At 39.7% G+C, this 24,222-nt stretch overlaps 1 protein-coding gene and 1 long non-coding RNA gene across 10 annotated transcripts in view; one reads left to right on the forward strand and one right to left on the reverse strand.

Moving 5' to 3' along the window:
* SLC7A2 (solute carrier family 7 member 2) overlaps positions 1-22,149 on the forward strand; it is a 50,066-nt gene extending 27,917 nt beyond the window's left edge. For 5 of the 9 annotated variants that reach the window (XM_083458227.1, XM_083458225.1, XM_083458229.1 and 2 more), the window contains exons 3-12: positions 1,966-2,121; positions 3,356-3,521; positions 4,436-4,572; positions 6,621-6,843; positions 9,396-9,532; positions 11,925-12,027; positions 13,420-13,622; positions 13,971-14,137; positions 14,862-14,970; positions 16,077-22,149. In XM_083458227.1, coding sequence (XP_083314353.1) covers positions 1,966-2,121; positions 3,356-3,521; positions 4,436-4,572; positions 6,621-6,843; positions 9,396-9,532; positions 11,925-12,027; positions 13,420-13,622; positions 13,971-14,137; positions 14,862-14,970; positions 16,077-16,276 — 1,601 coding nt within the window. In that variant the 3' untranslated portion in view covers positions 16,277-22,149. Of the gene's footprint in view, positions 1-1,965; positions 2,122-3,355; positions 3,522-4,435; positions 4,573-6,620; positions 6,844-8,979; positions 9,120-9,395; positions 9,533-11,924; positions 12,028-13,419; positions 13,623-13,970; positions 14,138-14,861; positions 14,971-16,076 lie in introns of all 9 variants that reach the window. The other 4 variants (XM_083458230.1, XM_083458224.1, XM_083458223.1 and 1 more) reach the window with 1 other exon arrangement.
* On the reverse strand, positions 9,671-16,183 carry LOC310657385. Its single transcript, XR_014501730.1, has 3 exons — positions 16,051-16,183; positions 12,181-12,232; positions 9,671-10,387 (listed from the first exon to the last, which is right to left on the reverse strand). It is a non-coding gene; the product is annotated as an uncharacterized lncRNA (long non-coding RNA).
* Positions 22,150-24,222: the final 2,073 nt, after the last annotated feature.

Genomic DNA, 24,222 nt, shown 5'->3' on the forward strand with positions numbered 1-24,222 from the left:
ATGCCAACCACAGCCTACTTGGCTTTTGTCTCCTGGCTGCTGTTCATAACTGGAGTAATCTTTTGCTTTCATGCATAAATGTGCACAGAGAGAGAGGGAGAACACTTTTGGGGGGACATGCTCTCAATGTTCCTGACCTTTTGGTGGCTATGGCAGCAGTGGGAATGGGACAATATCCAGCAGCCAGCAATATGAGAAGGGGATAGAATTGCAATGCATTGAAATGATGAGAGGTGAATGGCATATGGGCTAGGAAAAAGATTTTTCAAGCACAAGAATAGGGTGTGGATCCCTGTAGTGGTTATGGAAACCAAAGGAAATGAACAATAGTCATATTAGTTATTCTCTTGGTGTATGTGACTAAATTAAATGTACCACTACATTACGTGATGATTTGACTTTTCAGGCATTAATGAGCTCAGGGCAGTGTACATTCTCATCTTCAGCATTTACCCTATAAAGTTGTTTGGGCTGATGTGACTTGCCCATTGTCAACCTGTAAACAAAATTGCTAGTGGAGAATTGACCTCTGGCCTCCCATGTCCCACTCCAACACTTTTTCTACTATGCCACACTTGTGCACAAGCCACGTGTAGATTCCAGAGATAAAATTATGCTCTCTGAGAGCAACATCAGACAATCCCCAAGTTGCTTTTGATGACATGCCTCTCTTGACAAAGAGGACAAAGCCTTTGATGTCACTGAAACCATCCAGCATATTTTCTAAATAGTGGTAGAGATAATTATTTGATTTTTTTTTTTTTGCAAATAAATAATTTTTGCTAATATAATTCTTAGAACAAATACTTGGTTTCTCTTGTCTTCAACCGTTGTGTAAATAATGTTGGGTGTGTAGTGCAGCATTCATCTTCCTTTTGAAGACAGAGCAGCAAGAGTTTCTCAGATTGTCATCGAACATGAGGCCCCCCGTGCTTATTCCTGAAATTCTCACCGCACAGAGCAATCAGTGTGGTCCTGGGAATGTGCACATATGGAAGAGGCGATTTCTGACTCTGTGTTAATGTGAATAACTGCTGGGAATTTTCAGCCAGGACTAGGCAAACGCAGAGACCCATTTCTCAGTCACTGCCAGAAAGGAACAGCTGGGACTGGGGGACATGATTGGTTAGGCATTGCTTCCTCCACATGGCTGTATCCCTTGGGATGCTCTGCATGGAAAACGCTTCACAGTTCCACCCAGTTGGTTGCTGTAAATATTAAATAAATTAACTGTGCTGTCAGTTGGTACAATGTTGTTGCTAGAAATAACAATACAATGCATTGAAACAACGGCACCCTTGAAATACAGTCATAGCATGTAGAAAAATGAACTCACGCTGTAGCAAAAAAAAGGGAAGAAGCACTAAATAGACTGAAAATGCACATTTCCTTGTGAAGTGTGTATTCTAAGAAGAACGTAGAGTTTTTGACAAGATTTCCCGAAAATGGGGTGAGGCCAATGCTATTCCCACTCAAAGTAGATCCACTGAACTTACTGGAAATAGCTGACTTAAGTTCATTAATTTCAGTGTGTCAACTTTGAGTAGAATTAGCACTGGGTACAACTTACTATCTCATTTCATTGCTTCATCAAAACCAACTTAGAAATGAGGGATTTCTCATGGTAGCAGCTGAAAATAACCTTCTGGCCTGTATCTGGTCTCTTCCAAAAAACTGTATTATCCGATGTGAGTCATCTGCAGTTTCCCAAATGGGGATTTATTGTTTCCAAAATAGAAATTTATTCCCAACATTAGGAAGGGGCACAGGCTGCAACATAACACGAAACTACATCCAGAACAGAGAAGAGCACAGATATGGGCCTCAATAGCCCAATATGTCTCAATAACAGCGAAAGATTCAACGACATTAAATATATAATAATGCCTAGTAAATGCATGTAGGTTTTGTCTTTTACAATTCTAATAATTGCATTTTGATGTCAATTTGTTCCATTTCATTAAGGTACATCAAGTGTAGCAAGAGCGTGGAGTGGTACCTTTGATGAACTCCTTGGGAAACAAATTGGTTACTTTTTCAGGACCTACTTCAGAATGAATTATTCAGGTCTAGCAGAGTACCCAGATTTTTTTGCTGTCTGCCTTATATTGCTCCTAGCAGGTAAAAAATATATATACTTAATATTCATTTTTCTTATCGTAATTTTGCTAAGGGGAAAATTCTGCCCAGAGGGCAGGGTATGTTTAGCCTCAAGCATGACATATCTGCAAGTTTAGGAATCCTATCAACCTGTGGGCCCAAAAATTTGGTTCTAGTTTTTATTCTGTCACTTTTGTTTCCTTTTGAACAATATCTTCATACCTCAGCTTAGGATATCCTAATTTCAAGTGGAGATCACACATGCATATCATTGCAATTCTAGATTATAATTTCTTTAACTACTTGTGGAAATGTTTGTGTGTATACTGGATATATGTATCATACAAGGGTACAAACTTTAAGAAATTAAAATGAAAATACTAATCCAGTGCAGCCCATTTTTGAAGAAATGTTTATTTTAAACATATTCATTACTGAATTCATCTGCTCCAGTAAAAGTTAGCAAGAGTAGTTAGATAACTTTGTTCTTCATATCATTTATATTTCTAATAATAATAATAATAATTAATAAATTGTTGTTGTTGTTTTATTTATACCCCAGCCATCTGGCTGGGTTTCCCCAGCCACTCTGAGCAATTTACAGCATATCTAAAAGCATAATAAAAACATTTAGTGTTAAAAACCGCCTGAACAGGGCTGCCTTCAAATGTCTTCTAAAAAATAATATTAATTGTATTGCTTTTGGTCAGAAAAATAGACTTAATGTTAGAGATATAAGTTTGAGCTCTCGACTATTGCCTCTTCTTCTCAAGCCAGGACTGGTCCACACATTCACTAGTCCAGCAATCTCATAGGCATAATGAGTAAGAAGCTTATGCCCATGTTGCCTGTTTCCTGTATAATGCAATGCCCTTCACGGGTATATGCATATGTACAATTCCAACAATCTCCCTAACTCAAAGGCCATGTTGAATTTAAAAATTAATCATCACCACGCAGAGTTGTGTTGTGTGTGTGCTGGTGGATATAAGGCCATTTGCTTCTGACCTGTGAAAGGGATTTCTAGGTGGAGCTTATCTCCTATTCTGAGGTCATGTTTACATCCCGAGAGAAAAATATGGACTTGAATGCTTTCTGTGTGTACAGAATTTCCAGCTTGGTGAGTCTGTGAACCAGCCTTATGAGATAGCTCATGTAAACAAAACATTATCAAATTGTAATAAGCATAATATTAGAAATGCTAACATGCAGACCTTAATTATGTTACTTAATTTTAAAAAATGTTGTTTTATAGGCCTATTATCATTTGGAGTCAAAGAATCTGCATGGGTGAATAAAATCTTCACTGCTGTTAACATCTTGGTCCTCCTCTTCGTGATGACTTCTGGTTTTGTGAAAGGCGATCTTCATAACTGGAGGAAAACAGAAGAATTTCTTATAAACTACACAGTATACATAGAGTAATACAGGGGTTTTTTGTTTGCTTTACTGCTTTGGTTGCTTAGAATGGAGACTTTGGAGCATAATGATCTATAAACGATGTGATGGGATTTATCCATGTTTTAATAAAAATAAATGTAACATTTTATATTTGACTCCCAACTAACAGTTGCATCGTCAACCGAGAGTGAGGAAAGCATTTTATTTTAGTTTATTTTTGGCCAGAGGTGAGACATTTTCAATGACACATTTTGCTTGTAATATCCTGGCTTGATCCAAAGCTGGAAACCATAATTTCCAGCTTTGGGTGAAAAAGGAAAGCTGTAAATTACAGGCTTCCTGATTTAATCACCTCAAAAGAGAAAACGGAAAAGCAAAACAGCTGCTTATACAGGCAAAGGGTTTGTGCAGTTCTCATCTTATTAGGCCAACATCATCATCCAAGCTAGTTCATTATGGTCCTCATAGGCAGTTCATTTTTCATGCAGTGAATACTGCTAAATACCACATCCGTACGTGGGGAAACCTGTCACAGAGCTGCAAAATCCCTCTGATAACAATGAGTAGATAAAAGTGAGTTTAAACATCCTGACATTTTCAGTGCTTAAGTCCAAACCTGCAATTTTCGGTGTGCATTGGGCTTTGAACCTTGCACTGTTTCCATGCTCAGCTCATATCTTTCTATGCTACGTATGGGAACAGCCGTGGCATCAAGACTTTAAATGTGCTTGGGGGGCCGTTCTGACACTTCAGGACAAAGGGCAACAAAGCAAAGAATAAAAAGCACCTGTGCACAATTAACCTTTGATTTGTGTGTGTGGATGTTGAGAGCCACTGTTGTGCACCCCCAACCACTCAAGTTATGATGTGGGGTTTGTAAGTCCCATGCCTACACAGGATACGACGTAATTATTATTATATTTTTTTGTTTAAGAAACCTGTCATCTACTGAAAATGTGACAAGTGCATTTGGAGTTGGTGGCTTCATGCCATATGGCTTTACAGGAACACTGGCTGGTGCTGCAACCTGCTTTTATGCTTTTATAGGATTTGATTGCATCGCAACAACTGGTAAGCTGCCTTAAAAAAAAGGGGTCATGCAGTTGAAGTTGTGATTTACATGTGCTGGAGCTGTAGTGTAAAACCACTGTGTTCCTACAGCATGATCCTATACATTTTAGAGAAAGACCTGTGGACGCAATACTAGAGTGCATGCTTTGCATTCAAAAGGATCTTGGTTCTCAGGGTTGCCATATTTCAAAAAGTGACATGTGTTGCCATACGTCCAGATTTTCCAGGACATTTTGACAATTTCCACCCAGACACTGCTTCCAAATGCAGCATTCCAGATATGTCCGGGGAATTCTGGACTATGGCAACCCTATTGGTTCTCCACTTGATGGCGTTTCCAGTTAAAAGGATTTCCAGTAGCAGGGCTGAAAGAGACCTTTGCTTGAGTCTGCAGGCAGGTCGCTAAGCTTTTTGGACCTGTGGGCACTTTTGCAAACTGTACACACAGAGATGCGCAGTCTCACTGCAGCCTATTCCACTGGCTACAACAGAATGCTTCTTTCAAGCCTAATTTTCAGCAGGGGGAAGGTGGATGTAACCCTGTAACCGTTGTGGAGGGTCTCTGTGGGTGCATGTGTGCCCACAGGCACTATGTTGGCCACCTCTGTTATTACTCCAGGTAAGCATGCATAGGAGTTGCAGAGCAGAAGCCACCAAACACTCTGATGCAATCTTTCTTCATTTCTCTCTTGGCCTGAAAATCTTACCAACTCTGCCCCATTCATTCTGGATCACAAACAGAATGGCAAGATCTGTTTCTTGCCGCACTTTAAAATCCATTCAGCATGATAATGTGTAATTGACATAAATTACATAGGCCAAAAGAGAGACATCTTGTCCTCCTTTTTAATTTGTTGCATGTTCTAAAAAGGCGTTAAATTGGTTTTAAGAACCATGTTATCTGTCTCTCCAAGGCATATATATTAAGTTCTACTTTGTGACTTCATGCTCAGTCACCCCTAATAATTGAAAATATCATGCGTAGGCTCAGTACACTGAGAACCTCTAAAACCTGCTTTATCAGCCAGAGGTAGCATACAGTGTTTCTATGGTAGCTTTTTTCACTCCTACATTACACCATTTGCTCCCTCAATTGGCTTAGAGAATTCACAAGTTTCTATCAAAGAGCTATGTTTTCATTTCCTCTTCCTCACTCCCTGTATCATCCAGGTTGGTTGGTTGGTTTTTGGCCTGTAGCAATTTTTTGAACTTTCATTGCAGTCACAGGCCAGTCCTATCAGACAAAGCACTTTTATCTTACCTGGTTTGAAGGTGTTATTGGTGACCCTGTAGTAGTGCCGCTGTGCTTTGCTTAAAGGTAAAGGGACCATTAGGTCCAGTCGTGACCAACTCTGGGGTTGCGGCGCTCATCTCGCTTTATTGGCCGACGGAGCCATGGGTCATGTGGCCAACATGACTAAGCCGCTTCTGGCGAACCAGAGCAGCGCACAGAAACGCTGTTTACCTTCCTGCTGGAGCGGTATCTATTTATCTACTTGCACTTTGACGTGCTTTCGAACTGCTAGGTTGGCAGGAGCTGGGACCGAGCAACAGGAGCTCACCCCGTCGCAGGGATTCGAACCGCCGACCTTCTGATCGGCAAGTCCTAGGCTCTGTGGTTTAACCCACAGCGCCACCCACGTCCCACGTGCTTTGCTTACCTGCCCACTATCCCATTTCCACTACCTGTTTGACGACACCACCCATTTTTCTCTCTCTCTCAGCACAATAGCAGTTATTTCTGAATCAGCATATGTAGTACTGTGCTGCTGTGTTATATAAATTGGTGTATTTTAAAATCTTCCCCCCAGGCCAATAAAACTTGTTTTTATCTTCACAAATCACACAGAATTCAATTTAGACCAATAACATGATCCCATCTGGAGTCTCTGTATTTTTCAGTATTCCTGCTAGATAAAAAGTAAAGTCTTTTGTATAAAAAATAAATCTCATGGATGCACTTTGCCCAACTGGACACACAATCTCACTGTTTGCCATCTTCCGTACTCTTATTCACAAAAAGAATAAAATGTCGTTTTTCTCCATAGGGGAAGAAGTCAAGAATCCCCAGAAAGCCATACCTATTGGGATTGTAACTTCCTTGCTTGTCTGCTTCTTGGCCTACTTTGGTGTTTCAGCTGCTTTAACTCTGATGATGCCGTACTATTTAATTGATGAGAAAAGTCCTCTCCCTGTAGCCTTTGAGTATGTCGGATGGGGCCCAGCGAAATATGTTGTAGCAGTGGGATCTCTGTGTGCTTTATCGACAAGGTAAAAATAAGGAAAACCTAAGTCATTGCCAGGAAAATGGAGCTATTTTTAAAAGTTTTGATTTATTAGGTTTGCTAAACAGAGATATTTAGAATAATTGTGTAGTTTGTTACGGCTCAAATGTAGCTCAGCTGTGTAAGTCAACTATTTAAGTTCTTATTTTGTGAACCTTTTCCTTGTGAAAGGAAAAATTACGTTCATAAGTTCATCTCTTTCTACCTGTGCTAATTTATTGACCATCATATTTGTTGAATATTGTTAAGAATGCACTGGAGTGATATTAAAATACATGTAGTAGTGTGGGTAATGAAAGTATATTTAAGTACTTTTTCCAGGCTCGGGTTCTTGTTTTTTTGTTTTTTAAAAGCATATATTGAAAATGCACGTTTTAACATAATTTTGGTGTCAAATCAGGGGGAGTGTAATTTTGCAGAAACCTTATGCTCAAATTTGTCTGAACTATCCAAAACCCATCATGAAAGTGTCTGCATTTCTAAATATAAGCATGTACTAAAGAAGCTGCATCTAATTTGGGCTTCGTAAATCACTTACACTGGCTGTGTTTCCACTTGACGTGACTTTACCATAGGTTGGAAAAGACCCCCACGATTATTAGGAACACCCTTCCTGTCCTACTCATTACGAAGTAAATGTGGCTTAATTGCAAATTGCTCAAGCAAGCATTTAGTGCAGGGATTCGGTGTTTCTAAAACTTATCAGGGCTGTACAAGCTTCTTAACATTTGCATATGCTTATTTTATTAACAGTGCCAAGGCTGCTTAGCTGATATGGCATTTAAAATCATACAGTTTAGCATACACAGTGACCTGTTTAGCATCCTGCAGACATATGACTCCTAGTCGCCTGATCATGTCCCGGTGCCTCCATATGGGCTTGTTGCAGCAGGGACACTGCATACAAGCTGACTGGGATTAATGTTTACAAGAGAGCAGGCAGGACCACAGACCTTGGGCCACCTTGTAAAAGACCCATAAGATATCTGGGAATCTGGCAATGTGCAGATTCTGGAGCAGACCCCAATCCAGTCCAAGTCCAGGAGGATTGGATCACTGGGTCTGTCAGATTGTTTCCTGGATCCTATATGGCATGAGGGTTCCGTTAGAACACAGATTGGGGTACTTAACAAGAATGAAGTTTTAGCCTTAAATGACTTAATACACGATATAATGGGTTTTTGGCATTTTTAAAAAGTGTTTTCTGATATTGCCTGTTTCAATCCTGCTGCCTGGTGCAATCATTCAAGGTGCTGGTGACGCTTAATTGCATTGCAAGTATTACTACATGTTTTCTACTGGTATACCGTTTTGGGGAGAAACTGCAGTGAAGGCTCAAGTTTCTTCAGTTTTGAGTATTTTACTCCAACTGTTACAGGCATTCTAAAAATCATAAATAAAACAAATCACATGATCACAAGTGACTAATGGTGTAATATATAGCATTAAGATAGTAATAATTAAACTGATAGATTTTTCTGTCAGTTAAAAAAAAATAAACCACAAGAGTTACCATTACAATTCACCAGGTTAATCTAACATTTTGGGGCCTTCCTCTGCAAACCTGGAGGTTTTGTGTCAGCAGCTTATCTTTGAAATATGGGTAGGAATATTACCGTAATTCTGTCTCAATCATTGGCATAGGACAGATCACTTAATTAGGTTTGAAACAAACCTCTCTTCAGAAGATATAGGAAATAACGACACAAGAATTTTACTGTGAGGACCCAAGTAGAAAAGTGTAGTTGAGGTTCCACCCCTCCAAATATTGTGAGGAAATCTTCGTGCCTGTGACAGATGCAGTGTGATCTCTGTGGTGAAGAAGGTGAGGGTGTTGCTCCATACAGAGAAATACATTCTGTGATCTCTGAAAGTGTATGAAATAGACCATAAAGGCTGCAAAGTACTCTGTGCATTAAAAAAGAACCCTGCACACAATATATAAAAATTAATTGAATAGTTGAAGAAACTTGTGTCTTAACTGCAGTGTGTCTCATGTACAATTTATCTCCATCCCATCCCACGTTCCTGGTATCGTATGCTGTTAATTGGCCTTGTTTGCTCTAATGCATTGCATGACTTTGTGTTGGCCATGTTGCATGTTCTTTTGCTTTTTATCCAGTCTCCTTGGATCCATTTTCCCAATGCCGCGTGTAATCTATGCTATGGCGGAGGATGGGTTGCTTTTCAAATGTCTAGCTCGTATCAATCCCAAAACGAAGACTCCTCTTGTTGCTACTTTGTCATCAGGTGCTGTAGCAGGTGAGGCTCTAAGCGAATTTATTATCAGGAAAAGGGACATCTTCACCCATGATCAAATGTAGATTCTGAAGCAGTTGCAGCTCAAATGATAAAATGTGAATCTCAAGAGTTCAACTATTAAACCTTTGGTGTTTGTTTCCAGCCTCGTTTTTGGTTATTAGAAGTGCATTTTACACATGCAGTTTCCCTTTTCCTCCCATGTCTGTGTTTTGGATTGTCTGTTAGTGCATAATATTCTTACTGTGGCATTTGAACAATTAAATTTTTTTGTTCTAGTCTTCTGGGCTCTATGTTCCCTTTGCCCCGCATTCTGTTTGCCATGGCACGAGATGGTTTACTCTTTAGATTTCTTGCCAAAGTGAGCAAGAGGCAGTCTCCAGTTGCTGCCACAATGACAGCAGGGCTCATCTCCGGTAAGCTCTTAAAGCAGGTCTTGCCTAACTGGGACCTCAACCCCGTTTTCACGTGCAAAATTTATGTTAATAAGATGGGCCTGCTTGCTAACTTTCTGTGCATGCAAATTGGGGACAAAACTGCTGACTAATCAGAAGAAACAACAATTCTGAATTGTGGTGGCGGTGCTGGTGCTGATTGTGCAGGAGCAAGCTCATTGGAGGACTTCTCCAAAGCTTCCCTCTGCTGTGACCAATGGTACCTTTTAATGCATATGCAAAGAAGGAAGTGTGGGTGAATAGCTATAAAACGTCCTTGCTTTCTCATTGAATTTTGCCATTTGGGCTATTTTCATCCCAGCCTTTCATACACTTCCACTGTAGTTAATATGTTGTTTAAAGTATATTTGACAATTTAATAACTGCAAATGTAGCATGAAAAGTATTCCCCTCCCCTGCCAATATGACATTAATATCTAAAGCTCAGCATAGATAGTCCCTTCATTTTAAACGGTGTTAAGATTAAATGTCTGGTTTTTTAAAAAGATTAAATATTTAATACATGTCAATACCAACATATAAGTGCTAATTATATTTTGCTTATACAATAACTGGGGAGCCTGTGTGGTGTAGTGGTTAAGAGCAGTAGACTCGTAATCTGGGGAACCGGGTTCGGGTCCCCGCTCCTCCACATGCAGCTGCTGGGTGACCTTGGGCTAGTCACACTTCTTTGAAGTCTCTCACCCCCACTCACCTCACAGAGTGTTTGTTGTGGGGGAGAAAGGGAAAGGAGAATGTTAGTCGCTTTGAGACTCCTTCGGGTAGTGATAAAGCAGGATATCAAATCCAAACTCTTCTTCTTCTTCTTCTTGATGGCTAAAGTTTGCAAAAAAGAAAGCAGATAAACAGAGGTGTCAGGATAGGTAATTTAGAGAATAACCATTTTCTTAAATTGTAGACTTAGTGCAGTCTTCCAAATCTTGGTTGCAGTTTTATGTGACTTCAAAGGAAAATGCAATGATACCTCTTTGCTAGCTTCTAACTTTCAATATGTTAAAGCTAGACTTTGTTTATTCATAGTGATATAATTGTATGAAGGTTAAACAGCTTTAAGTTAAAAGTGTAAGTGATACAACTGAACCAATAGCAAGTTGCCCCTCTGAAATAAACAGTGTAAAGACATCTCTGTGTCCCTCAAAATCATGACTTTCTAGCATTAAGCATAGTTACACATTGAATGTACACCAGTGCATAGTTCCCTTGTAAACTATGATCTGAAGCAGGATTGCAGACCATTTTTTGGAGGGACATAAGCCATGGTTTGCTTTGATGCACATTCCATACCCTGGATAATTGTAGCCTGGGAAGGGAGAATAGTTTTGTTAGAGACTGGCTACTGATTTTAAACCCTTGGTTGCAGGCAGCTAGCATGACCTCTGCAGAATACAGTGGTGCCCCGCAAGACGAATGCCTCGCAAGACGGAAAACCCGCTAGACGAAAGGGTTTTCCGTTTTGGAGGTGCTTCGCAAAACGAATTTCCTATGGGCTTGCTTCGCAAGACGAAAATGTCTTGCGAGTTCCTGCGGGGTTTTTTTCCTCCCCCCCCCCCTTTTTCCCAAGCCGCTAAGCTGCTTATCAGCTGATCTGCTAAGCCGCTAATAGCCCTAATCCGCTAAGGCGCTAATGGGCTTGCTTCGCAAGAAGAAAAAAAACGCAAGACGAAGAGACTTGCGGAACGGATTCTTTTCGTCTTGCGAGGCACCACTGTACAACAGTACTGGGTTTTGTTTTGTTTTTCAAAAACCTCTTTCATCTGTGCCTTGCATAAGCCCTCAAATACTTTTGCTTAGTTTTAACACTGTTTTAAAGAGGGATTATCTTTTATGAGTGCTTGAAAGCTCAACACTTTTAATTCATTGCATGAGCTTTGTGTAGTAAAAGAAAAGAAGCAAGATTTGATATGGGCACAGTGTACCAGGAACATTTCCTATTTGTGCCACATTAAAATGAGCCAGAGACAGCTTGCCTAACTCCCATTTTTTAGCACGGGAGATGCTCACAGTGTATTTTGCCTATTATGTCTATGCATGTATTTAAATTAATGGTGTCTGTCATGCAAAATGAGTTTATACCATTTTCTCATGTGAAAGCCAAGTATTGAAACTACTGTGTAATGCCCTGATTGTACTAAATTTCAGAGGGGAATTAACTCAGTTCCCCTGAAGGTTATAAAATGCTACTGCATTACTAAAATCTTAATTTTTGCCATAAAACGTTTAGAAAACAATGGTTTGCTCAAATTGTATGAACATTTTAAAGACCCTTAAGGGCAAGTGTTAAACGTTAATGGAGATGGTAGCAAATATTCATTTTCAGTTTTAATACTAGCTCTGCTTTGTCTTGTTTTTCTAGCTCTGATGGCTTTTCTCTTTGACCTAAAAGCATTAGTAGATATGATGTCCATTGGTACGCTTCTTGCGTATTCACTAGTAGCAGCTTGTGTCCTCATTCTTAGGTGAGTTCCAATTTTGGGTTATTAACTAATTTGTTAGGCAATGTTGTCTAAATCCTTAAATGGTTTTGTTTCTGCCATAAAGTTATGTAAACATGAAGTTACACAAACAGACAGCATACCCTTCAAATGCAGATTGTTCATGAGAGCAACTACCTTAGTACTTTGTAGAAGTTGACATTCCGCTGCTGTACAAGTTTAGGTACTGCTGTAAACAGAGGAATGGGAGAATAAAAGTTGTTTGGCATCTAGGGCAACTTGTATAAAATAAAGCTCTGTTGCGCAGTGGTTCTCACCTTTAAGTGCTTCTTTAATGCTTTCCATATGAAGTTAGACTCCAAATCCCATCATCCCTCACTGGCTGGGGATGGTAGCAGTTGTCATTGAGCAACCACACTGGATATCTCTGTTTTATTATGTTGTACATTTTTTGGTGCTGTATATGAAATAAGTGACCCGCAGAGCGTAATAGTTCCCTTTTCAGAGCAAGAGACAGAGAAATGCTCAACACTAAGGCACCTCTAAGGTAGAAAGATATGCTTTCTTAAAATAGCCTAATCTTGCATGCAAATTCTGTCTTCCATGTATCTTCGGTTCAGTAAAGCAGACCTGTCTCTTGTGGTCTAATCCCAACTCTGGTTCCTTATAAATATCCTGTGGACAAGGAGTTCGCCCCTTTGGGTGTGCTCTGCTCCAGGGGCTGATGGGTTTACCATATTGAGGGATTTCTGGGGCCAGTGGTGCAGTTATTGAGAGTTAGATCACTTATAATACATATGAAGGGATTCACCATATATTGGCCTTTCTGGTTAGGCCAGAAATGGTCATTATCAGTCCCCATACATGTCAGGCAACCCTCCTGCAATTTCCCAAGGAAAACACTTGAGTGTTTATGTAGGGGTGTGCTGCTGGCCAATGCTGCCTTCGGACACATGGGCTGCCTTCAGTCAGGGGTGCCCAGTGCTCATCTGGTCTTTCCTGGGGGGTGGGGAGGGAGGCTAGGCAGTGTAATAGCCAGCATTGTTGGGTGCCACTGCCCAAAGGCATGCAGGACTCCTTCAGGCAGCGATGCCCAATACTTCCCCAGATGTGACTGATGCTGGCTTCTTTCCCTACTTGCTGTGCATTTTGAAACATTAAGAGAATCTGGACTTGAATGTCCTTCCTGTAATATGCAGATTTCAGTGGCTGTAGGACTGCATATTGGTGGCAACTGTAGCTCTATTGCCTGAATTAAATTCAATAACAAATGGTGCAATAATGCCACCCAAAATATAGAGTCATGTCTTTTCTTGCTGTAGGCCTTGTAGATTATAATACATTGTGCCTTTAATTTTTATTTTCTGTGAACCTCACCATACACAAATGTATTTGTGTGTGTATGTGCACAAACAGGTACCAACCCAGTTTAAGCTATGAACAGCCAAAATATTCAGCAGAAAAAGAGGCTCTTGCGGGATCAGAGAGAGAAAGTACAAATGAATCTCAAATGAGTATGGTACCAGGACACAGTTTCAGCTTACAAACACTGATTAATCCATCAAGTTTGCCCACGGAACAGTCTGCCACCATGGTTAGCTTTCTTGTATGTCTGTTGGGTAAGTCAAAAGCTATCTAAATACTTGGACTATCTCGGAAGTGTCAACTGATAAGCAAAATGCATTTAAACAAAATGACGGATCAGATTCACTTATTCTTTTGAACTTGTCCAAAATTTCAAGTATGGAAAAAGAGGGAGAGGGGCCTTTGCATCCCCGATTAATTGGAGTAGACATGACTGCAAGTCTAATTTTGTTCTGATGGCCTAATTCAAAACAAAGGAATGTACAGTTTTGGTTTTTACCTGTCAATATTGCTGAAGCTTTATGTCACTTAAACATTTGAGATTTTGAAATGCTCTCTTTGTTGTCCGTCCCCCCCCCCCCTTTTTGATTGCCTCTATTTAGCTCTCCTGATTTGTGGCTTAAGCATTTTGGCCACCAATGGGATTCATCTTCTTGCCAATCTGGAGCCTTGGAGTATTTGTCTCCTTGCAGTACTTTCAGTGCTGTTTATCATCATTGTACTTGTCATCTGGAGGCAACCTCAGAGTCAGCAGAAAGTAGCATTTATGGTAAGCAGTGGTGATGGTAGTGGCATCAAGTGCAAAACCTCACAAACACTTTTGGGGGGGGGGGGCTGTGTGACTAGCTGCCCTTCTGGAGATTACCACCCTGTCGCTTTAGTGGCTACCTTTCAGTTGAATTAATAAGTTAGCTGTTGCCTTAAAAAGAGCTTGACTGATATGGTGCTAAAGTTGCTTTTTGTGGTAAGCCAAAATAGTGGTTCTTGTGCAAATTTGGCCTTGACTGTAGAAAGAGTTGAGAATTCATTTTTACTACAACTGAAACATGTAAGATTAGATGTTTTTTTAAAAAAACAATCTTTTGATTGATTGAGGATAAATTGGGCAAAAGATCTTTAAAAAGTTTGTTTGCTTTTAATGCAAAAGCTGTGGGCCACAAGATCCGTTTTCCTTATTTTATCTTTCCCTATTTTGCATTGTGCATATATAAAATCTTGTGTAGCCCATGTGTGTACTACCACTAAATTGTAGTCCTCGCCTTCCCGTTGCAGGCCTACCAAAATTTAATTCATTACTTCTGCATTTAAAATGCAGTATAAGTAGGTAATGTGTTCATTGCAACTGGACTAAGACACTTTGCCCTATAACTTTTATTTTATTTTCGAAATATGGATGTTGTGTCAGTTCGGTAGAGCCCCTTTACAAATTTAATTAAAAGTATGACACACAAGATATTTGTCAAAAACACTGAATTGTAAAAAATTGTCCTTAGGTTCCACTCCTGCCATTTTTGCCATCTTTGAGTATCTTGGTGAATATTTACTTAATGGTACAACTAAGTGGAGAGACTTGGATCCGGTTTAGCATCTGGATGGCGATTGGTAGGTATTATGTAGCTGAATGTTGTTGTGAACTTTTCCTTGCCTCCCCCCCCCCCAAGCAAGGGCAAAAGCTTAAAAGCCATTTTCATACTGGGTGACCCAAGCAGACATGGTGCAAAAAGAGTATTTAGGCTCTTATCCTTGCTTGCTGGGCAAAGCCTGCTCAGCATGCAGGTTCTAGATGCAGCTCCAAAGGTTTGACCAGACACAATTTTTGCACATCCACATACGTCTTGGAACTGAAACCCCACATAAGATGAGGGATTTCTGTTTATAATTTTTGAGGGTAGTACAGTGGTACCTTGGTTCTCAAACTTAATCCATTCCAGAAGTCCGTTCCAAAACCAAGGCGTGCTTTCTCATAGACGGTAAGGCAGAATGGATTAATCTGTTCCAGACTTTTAAAAACAATCCCTAAAAGAGCAATTTAACATGATTTTTACTATCTAACGAGACCATTGGTCCATTAAATGAAAGCAATAATCAATGTACTGTACTATAAAATAAGACAGTATTGTAGATGATAAAAAATATTTTTTTTTTTCTTACCTGCACTGATGATTGTCATTGTTTGGATGGGGGGCTTTTATCCATTTCTGCAGTCACTCACTCAATCAGTAGCTGAACCGGGTTCCGCACAGTCACAAAAACAAATTAACCAAAAAAGCCTCAAAAACAAAAACGCAAAATAAATAGCAAAAACAAAAGCGCCAAACTTAATCCGTTCCGGAAGTCTGTTTGACTTCCGAAATGTTTGAAAACCAAGGCGAAGCTTCTGATTGGTGCAGGTGCCCCAGAAACAATAGCTGACAGCTGCATCGGACGTTCGGCTTCCAAAAAATGCTCAAAAATCGGAACACTTACTTTTGGGTTTTCGGCATTTGGGAACCAAGGCGTTTGAGTACCAAGGCGTTTGAGTACCAAGGCATTTGAGAATCAAGGCATCACTGTACTAGAATGGAAGCTTAGTGTGGATTAAAGAAACCTATGACCACAAGTGATACCAAGATCTGAACAAGTGTTCTGTTTTTGTAATCTTGGGTAGAGCAACAGAAATATGACAAAACTGAGAAAACTTACACCCCTTTCTTTTTTTCTTCTGGAAGGCTTCTTTATTTATTTTGCTTATGGCATCCGACATAGTGTGGAAGGCCGTTCTAGGGTGGAAGATGAAGATGACGAGGACGACAGCTGCTCCGAAAAAAGCGCAGCTCCAGAAAAGATCTATGTAAAAGAAGCAAACGAGATTGAAAATGCAAGTGAAAGTGCTCAGTTTATTACACATGAAAGGACAAGTGAATGTTAATGGTTGCTAACTACCATGCTGTGTACATCTTTTGAGTAGTGTAACGGAATGTAGTTGGGGTTTTTTTTTGGGGGGGGTGGAATGCCAAAACACTTGCTCCTGAAAGGTTAGCATTAACCTACTTGTGCTTTGTGAAAACATCAATAATGGTCTAAACCGACTGCTAGATATTTCATCCAGTGGCGATTTACCTCAAATTGTGGTTGCCTGAAGTAAAAACTGCCAAGGAAGTGGAGGGGAACAAACTTCCGTCGGCTGATTTTGCCTGTTGTGCTAAAAATGTTGGGAATTTCCTTAGCGCACCATCCTACAACTTGAACTGGCATAATGTTATATAATTAGGAATGTTTAAAGGTGGGAAGCTGAACCATTTTAGGTTGTGTTATTGGGGACACATTTTCTTGTTTCTGTCTTTTAAAACTGTGCGTAGCAGTGGTCAGTAACTAGGTAGCTAAACTGTTTAGCCTCTCAAACTTTAAAAAAGGGAAGGAAAAGAACCTATTTTAAAAAGCCAGTTACCCAGATGAATACATAGAGCAGAAACTTGGCAGGCTTTTGCATTGCGATGTAGTGCTTCTCTGTTTTAAAAAGTGCTAATTTTTTGCTACCACTGTATATGCAAATAATGTATGCCGCGAACATCCTTTTGAAAAGCAGTGTTTGCAATGCCTAACATATGGATGGGCTCCGTGTAGAATGTTTTGAAATTATCTTTTGCCAGTCGTGTCCAAATTCTCCTTCTCAATGGTGACAATCAAAAAGTCACACTACATGGTTCCTAAGATGTAAGAAACTTCAGAACAGTGGCAAACGGCATGTGCCTATGGAACTGGGATTTTTTCAAGTCCAGGTGCACCTATGGAATTGCCCTGTTAGTGCTGAATCTGTAAACCCTCTGAGGTTGTAAGTAGCTGCCCTACGTCCAATGACTGATGAACTGTGTACCTTCCAAGTCTCTGGCTCACCAAGTATGTTCATTAATTTCTGTAACTAAGGAAAATGAAACTGTCAGCCATAAATTGGCTGCATTCAGATGTCACAGTAAACCATGGCTGCTTATGATGCGAACAAGCTGTAGTGAACCTCAGGCTTGCATGCTTCTCCCCTTTCATCCTCTCCTCTGGCGTGGCTACAAGATGGGATTTGGAAGTTTGAACTTCTTTTGAGTAACCGCAGCAGGGCATTTTTGCCTCAAACCAATGAATTGTCAGTAATCTTAATTGTGGCTTGTTTGAAATAGACTAAATTTAAATCATGAGCTGTTAAGCTGGCTTGTTTTAACAAACCATAATTAAGATTAACCACAGTTTAGGGTTCAGCTGCAGCTCTAAACAACAATTAATAATAATAAACATAGCTGTGAAAGCTTCCAGTTTGCAAGCTGCACTTAATAAATCTAACATGGATTATGATGAGGATTGAATTCAGCCACTATGTATTTTTTTGCCCTTGCAGGAGGTATTACGTCTTTCAGTGGATTCTGCTGTAGTCATAACTTATCTAACATTTTTGTATGAATCATAAACAGAAATTTAGATTTTTCAGGGAATATGTTCCATCTCCTTAAAAGAGATGGGTATTTGGAGGGGAGAGAGTCGTAAAAAAAGAAAAGAAAGAAATATAATTCAAATAACATTTAAGAATACAGAGTTATGTTTAACAGGTGACAGGTCTTTTTAGTTTTGAAGTAACATTTTATAAATAAAATTTGAGGCAGGCATAGGCACCAAAGGATCACTCTTGGTTACATTATTATCACTCATGTCATGTATACAGTCATAACTTGGCATTGTGGCTGATGGGCAAGTTGTATTTCTGGCACATGTGTGTCTGCTCCACACATTAATTTGTGTATGAAGCAGCATATGTATGTGTGTGAGAACAAGCCAAAGAGAAAAACAAAGCAAAACTGTCCTGCAGCATTAATTTACTTATTTTCTCAAGAAAAAGAATAGGGGCTGTGAGCATCTGTGGCTGTTTCTTCTCCTGGAGACAGAGGAAGGATAACATGACAATATACCTGATGCCTTTTAGTTTATTAATGTTGGGACCATGTTACAACAATCTGTCAAACGTTTCATCGCAACTGTTGGGTTAGAAACCCATGTTTTAAAAAGCTGAAAATTTCAGGATTCAGAGAGGGGTTTGGGAACAAAAATTGTTTTTAAAAGTGCCTTAGAAAAGCACTCAATCCAAGACTGTGGATTTAATGCTTTTTTTGTCAACAGTTTTCTCATCCCTACACAAGTGAAGGTAAAAGGTAAAGGACCCCTGGATGGTTAAATCCAGTCAAAGGCAACTATGGGGTTGCAGCGCTCATCTTGCTTTTCAGGCCGAGGGAGCCGGCGTTTAGTAGTTCAAATTCACACAATGGGGTGAGCTCCCGTTGCTGTCCCAGCTTCTGCCAACCTAGCAGTTCAAAAGCATACCAGCGCAAGTAGATATATAGGTCCTGCTGCAGCGGGAAGGTAAACAGTGTTTCCATGCGCTCCGGCTTCCGTCCCGTTGCACCAAAAACAGTTTAGTCATGCTGGCCACATGATCTGGAAAGCTGTCCTGCACAAGTATTAAAATACTAATGAGATGATTATTCGCAAATAAGTACATCTTAAGCACACTGGGTGGTTTTTTTTAAAGTTTGATAAGGAAAGTAAGGCTGGCTTTCAATGTTACGGAAGGGTGACCAGGTGGGAATGCTGTGTGTGTGTGTGTGATGTCCAAAGTCTACAGTGAGGGGTGGAAAATCCAGATGCAGATACAAATTCACACACACAGTGAGAGAGAGAGCTATTTAGGTTCTTAGTTATGATTCTTGCAGAATAAGTATATAAGGAGGAAACACAAATCAGTTACATTGCTCGCCCCTATCTGACTTGGCTTACGTGTAATTTTTTGATGTCAGCCTAACAATACTGAGTTTGATAGGAACTGTAGATATGGCAGCACTGTTCTTTGACTTAAAAATGTAAAGGAGGTATATTTTATCTTGGCTTTTTGTATAATCTTATATTAATAGCTGAAAGAACATTTTTATGAAAAATTATGAACTATATGGAATGTGAGAAATTGTGTTAAGATGAGAGAGGGTGCCCCGATTGCCGCCATTATTGAATGTAGATAGTATTGCAGCAGTTTTTAGCATATTGCTCTGATTGACTGATCTGTTTGCAATGTCCCCTAAACAAAAGATATATATATATGATTATGATAATTTCTTTTAAAAATGTATTATTGAAAAAAGTCACATTTTAGTAAATAACTGAGATCACAAAGTTCAAAGAAAACAAAAATCACAATGGGGAAAATGCAGATCATTTTAGCAGACAACAAACTTCCACAGGTCAGGTTTGTAGCTAATCAATATCTCTTTAGGCATCATTATATTATAGATGTCCTTAAAAGTTGTTAAGTGATGAATAGCAATCACTTTGTTACGACTTGAAAAACTTTACTACTGTGTGTACTAAAAATCAAAACAGAAACTCAGAAGAGACAATCAATACTGTTTCTGTAACTATTTTAAGGTTTTCTGCGTTTTGTCAGTTTTTGTCGTATCTTATTTAATTTTAATAAAAATGTTGGAGGCTCAGGTTACTTATCCAAGCCTTACACGAGACAGAACAGAATGTTAGATTTTCAAAAAGAGGCTTCAGGATTTATGTAAACTGTAGGTTGGGCCCAAAGGTTCCATTCCGTGAAGGGAAAAGACTCCTTCCATCAAAAGAACTTCCACGGGAGAAAGGGAATATTTGTATCCAACCCTATGCGTATATATAAACATCTGGTGGAAATACAGGTGGTGCATAAACATTGCAAGAATTATAGCAGTTTTTAGTGTCTACAGAAGCATTGGATTATCGCTTAACTCTGTAAAATGGGGTGGGGAATATCAGGCCTGGTGTCTAATTGTGGACCTCCAGACCTTTTTATCTGGCCCTCAGGACTCTCCATGGCACAACGCTTACTTGGTCTGCTTTGAACTCTACTTGAGGGCATTTGCCTTGGCTGGAATGTGTCTCTGAACTCTGATAACTAGCCTACTGTACAAAGCTAAAATTCACATTTATTGATCCACCCACTTACGTCTCTGATTATGCGTACAACTGGTATATGGCCTCTGGACTGTTAGCCAGAAAAGAATTTATCCCTTGGCCTGAAAAAGTCCCCCACCCCTGCTGTATGTCGTATTGTGTGTTGTGTAGCTGATAAGTGTTTTCATTCTTTTTGGTAAATAGAATTTAAGGCTTTAAGGACATTTATTTTCTCAACCCCTCTTACAGCAGTTAAAAAAAGGGGGGCCTCAGGATTTCTGTGTGGATTTCATTGCGTTGAGTCCTTGCCTATACAGTGGCTTTCTCATTCATTCCAATGGAGGGAGCAACTTCACATGCCCTCAATGCAGACAGGTCTGACATTTTGTCATGGGTGGTCTAAGGATACTTGGGCTGGTGGGAGACAGAACAAAATTTAAACACACATGTTCAGATACGTTTATCTGTCTCTCGCACTTCTAATTGGTGATGCTTTTTCTGTTCTGTCTTTCCTCCAAAGATTTCAGAGCAAGGGTTTTTTTTTTTATTCAGCCTCAAAAGCCCTGTAATGTAGGCTGGGCCAAGCCCACCCACTGAGCTCTTGGACTGAGCATTGAAATAGTTTTGCTCCACTATATAACCAAAGGCAATTTTTAATTTTCCCCAAACCCTGAAGCTTTGCAATTGTAACAGTTCTATTACTAACCTATGTCCAAAGATAAGCAAAATAAATAGTTGTTTTCCCCATTCTTCCTCACATCCCCAAAAGTTTTAATTAGTAGCTTCTATTACTGTTTACTTTAATTGTACCTTGTTTCACAGACTATGCCCTTTTCAGGTCCAAAGAGCTATGAATGCAAGATGGATTTGAAAATGCAATGTACAACCAAATACTGGGTCTAAATAAACATACCGAATATAACTTTTTGGTTGCAAGTCTGTGGATTAGTTCATACCTTCCTCTTTGGGCAGAATGTTCTCCCTGCAAACCCTCCTCTCAAACAAGCAATTGCAAGGAGAAAGTACTGACTGAAACAAAAGCACAGATAAATTTTGCAGCTATATTGCATAGCACAATGCTATCCCTTCACTTTTCTAGTTTTTTGTTCTGCTGATGCTTTTCTTAGCTTGTCCCTAACTTCAGTGGCCATTTATGTAGGTCTCCCACACTTTTGGTAGACCCAAACATTTTTTATGGTTCAAAAATATTTTCATAAAAAAGATCATTCTAGAAATACAAAGTTCTTTTAACTGTGTGACAAAGGCTGAAATCCCACAGCCATTCACTTGGAAGTAAGCTCCACTCAGTGCAGTGGGACTAATTTCTGATAAATGATGCATAAGATTGGACAGTGGATCAGTTTCTTTCTAAAGATCCCTCCCTTTTTATTTCTGTCTCTGGCAAATTCCCAGGGAGCTCAATGGGAAACTTGGGTCAGGTCTGTAGAACTCCCACAGAAAGTCTCTACATGTAAAAACACATTTTGGGTGTTTTAAGATTTTATAAAAACAGTGCTTTGTATATATTTGTATATTTTAGTCATTATTACCATGTATTATGTTTGCTGCTGCCTGTGCACATAAATGGGGATAGATCATTTTAGCTTCAGTCAAGATAATGTTTAGTAATCTGCTAGATTTTTTAAATTAATGCAAAAATGTGTTCAGAATGTGTGACAGATAAACTACTTTTTGGTGCTTTTGTTTTTTGATGTTCATAAGTTGCAGTTACTGTAGACTAAGAAATTTATACTGCTGCTGTTCACTGTAAAAAAAAAGCTACTTTTGACAGTAATTGTGCATTTGTTCTACATTTTTTAAAATAAAGTTGTACATGTTCTACAGGTTTCTTTTTTCATTTTCCAAAGTGCTGGAGACAACCATGATATAACATAATTTTAAAAATCTATAGAAATATCATATTCAAAAAATATACTGATAGCCATTTATATTCTTTGCCACCTTGTTTCCTTCCATAAAGGTTTGTATTTACGGTACATTTATTTCATGAGGTGATAAATAATTCTGTAACATCTTTTCAGCTGTACACTTCAGATAAAAATATCAATTTCAGAAATGACATTAGCACTGTAATACCTATTTTGAGAAGATAGAAACATGGGTGCCAACTCATTTAGCCTGTTTGATAGTTTAGCACCCATTTGACTCTTTCCTATCACATATGCCCACCAGTGCATCTTGGACCTTGATAACGAGTTAGGCTTGCCATACGTCAGAAAAATTCCTGGAAACAGCTCTAGTAAATTTGGGGTCTTCCTAAAAAATGCTCAACAACTTTGCGGGTATCAGGAATTATACTTTCTGAAATATGACAACCCTATGAGAGGTGCAGATTATATTCCCACTCCACTGTTTGGATGTTATCTATATATAAAGTGACCTGTTTAACAAGTTTGGTGCAGTTTATTCACGCTACAGTTCCTAGGAATACTGCGGTGCAGTTCACCTGTCATGGAGTCATGCTTTGCCGAAACAAATGAACCTACCAATTTGTGTGGTGGCTTCCTATACTTTCAAACCCAACCTACCATTTCCATGTTCTCTGAAGCATCTATTATCCTATGACCAATTTGGGCAACAAATCGTATTCTAGTATATTCATTAACGTGCCGCTGACATCAGTATTTCCCAAACTTGGGTCTCCAGTTGTTTTCAGACTACAACTCCCATCATCCCCAGCTGGCAAGGGATGATGGGAATTTACTCTCCAGCTGTTTTGGGGCTACAACTCCCCTAGCTAGTGAGGGATGATCAGAATTGGCTCCAGCTGTTTTCAGACTACAACTCCCATCATCAAAGTTCTTAAGGCAAATTTTTCCTGTACCACCCTGTGTCCCAAACACATCATTGCAGTTAGAGGCCAATATCCCCTCGGTAGAATTACGGATCTGGCGCAGGATATTTAACTGCTGGCTTTGCCAAAACTCAAATCCCCCCGGTCTAATATCCCTAGTGCTACAAGACTGTCACAAGAGTGCCTGGTCTAAAATTGTCGATCAGAAACATCACTCTTGTGGCTTATCCCCACAACAGTTACTCACCGTGGGTTATAATAAAACAGTCTAATTTGTCAATGCCTAAAGGATATCAAGCGTCAGAATAACTTGGCAACAATAAAGAAAATTTGCCCATGGTATGACCATTTTCCATCCTCCTACTTCGGTTCTCTGGCACCCTATCTGCACAACCTAGCAATTTCGAAATATAGACACACTTTTAACCTCGCAAGACCGAATGTACTGCCCTCAGCTGTACTTGAGGTACGATTCCAACAGATTCCACACGAAAAATGCTTATGTCCCTGTGGAGATGGCAGCATTGAATCAGTGGCGCACGCCCTCCTGGTGTGCACTCTTTACAAAAACCTGAGAAACGAGATGATCACCCCTCTTTTATTGTCCATTCCGGGTCATCCAACCACTGCCACGGTGTCTTTTCTCCTGGCGGATCAAGAGGAGCATGTGACAGCAAAGGTTGCAAGATTTTTAGCTGGGACAGTCAGAATAAAGGTCCACTGTTTGACAGCTGATTCAGGATCCTAAACTGTGTTTTATCATACTCAACTTTTATTTTGTTCTCTTTTGTTGCTATGGCCAATGGCTAAGGCAAATAAAGTTCTTATTCATTCATCCCATCATCCCTAGCTAGGAAGGGGTGATGGGAATTTAGTTCCCAGCTGTTTTCAGACTACAACTCCCATTCCTAGCTAGCGAAGGATGCTGGGAGTTGTAGTCCCCCAAACAGCTGGAGACCCAAGTTTGGGAAACACTGGCTTACCCGCCAAACTGTGCAATAACCATTCCCGCCGGGGCACTAAAACACCCTTCGTTAATGTAGTCCATAAAAAGCACCTGCCAGCACCAGAAATTCAACGGCTGCTTAAAAAACAGGTGT

The sequence above is a fragment of the Podarcis tiliguerta genome (assembly GCF_965153285.1).
Source record: "Podarcis tiliguerta genome assembly, chromosome: 9".
In the NCBI taxonomy this organism is placed as follows: Eukaryota; Metazoa; Chordata; class Lepidosauria; order Squamata; family Lacertidae; genus Podarcis; species Podarcis tiliguerta.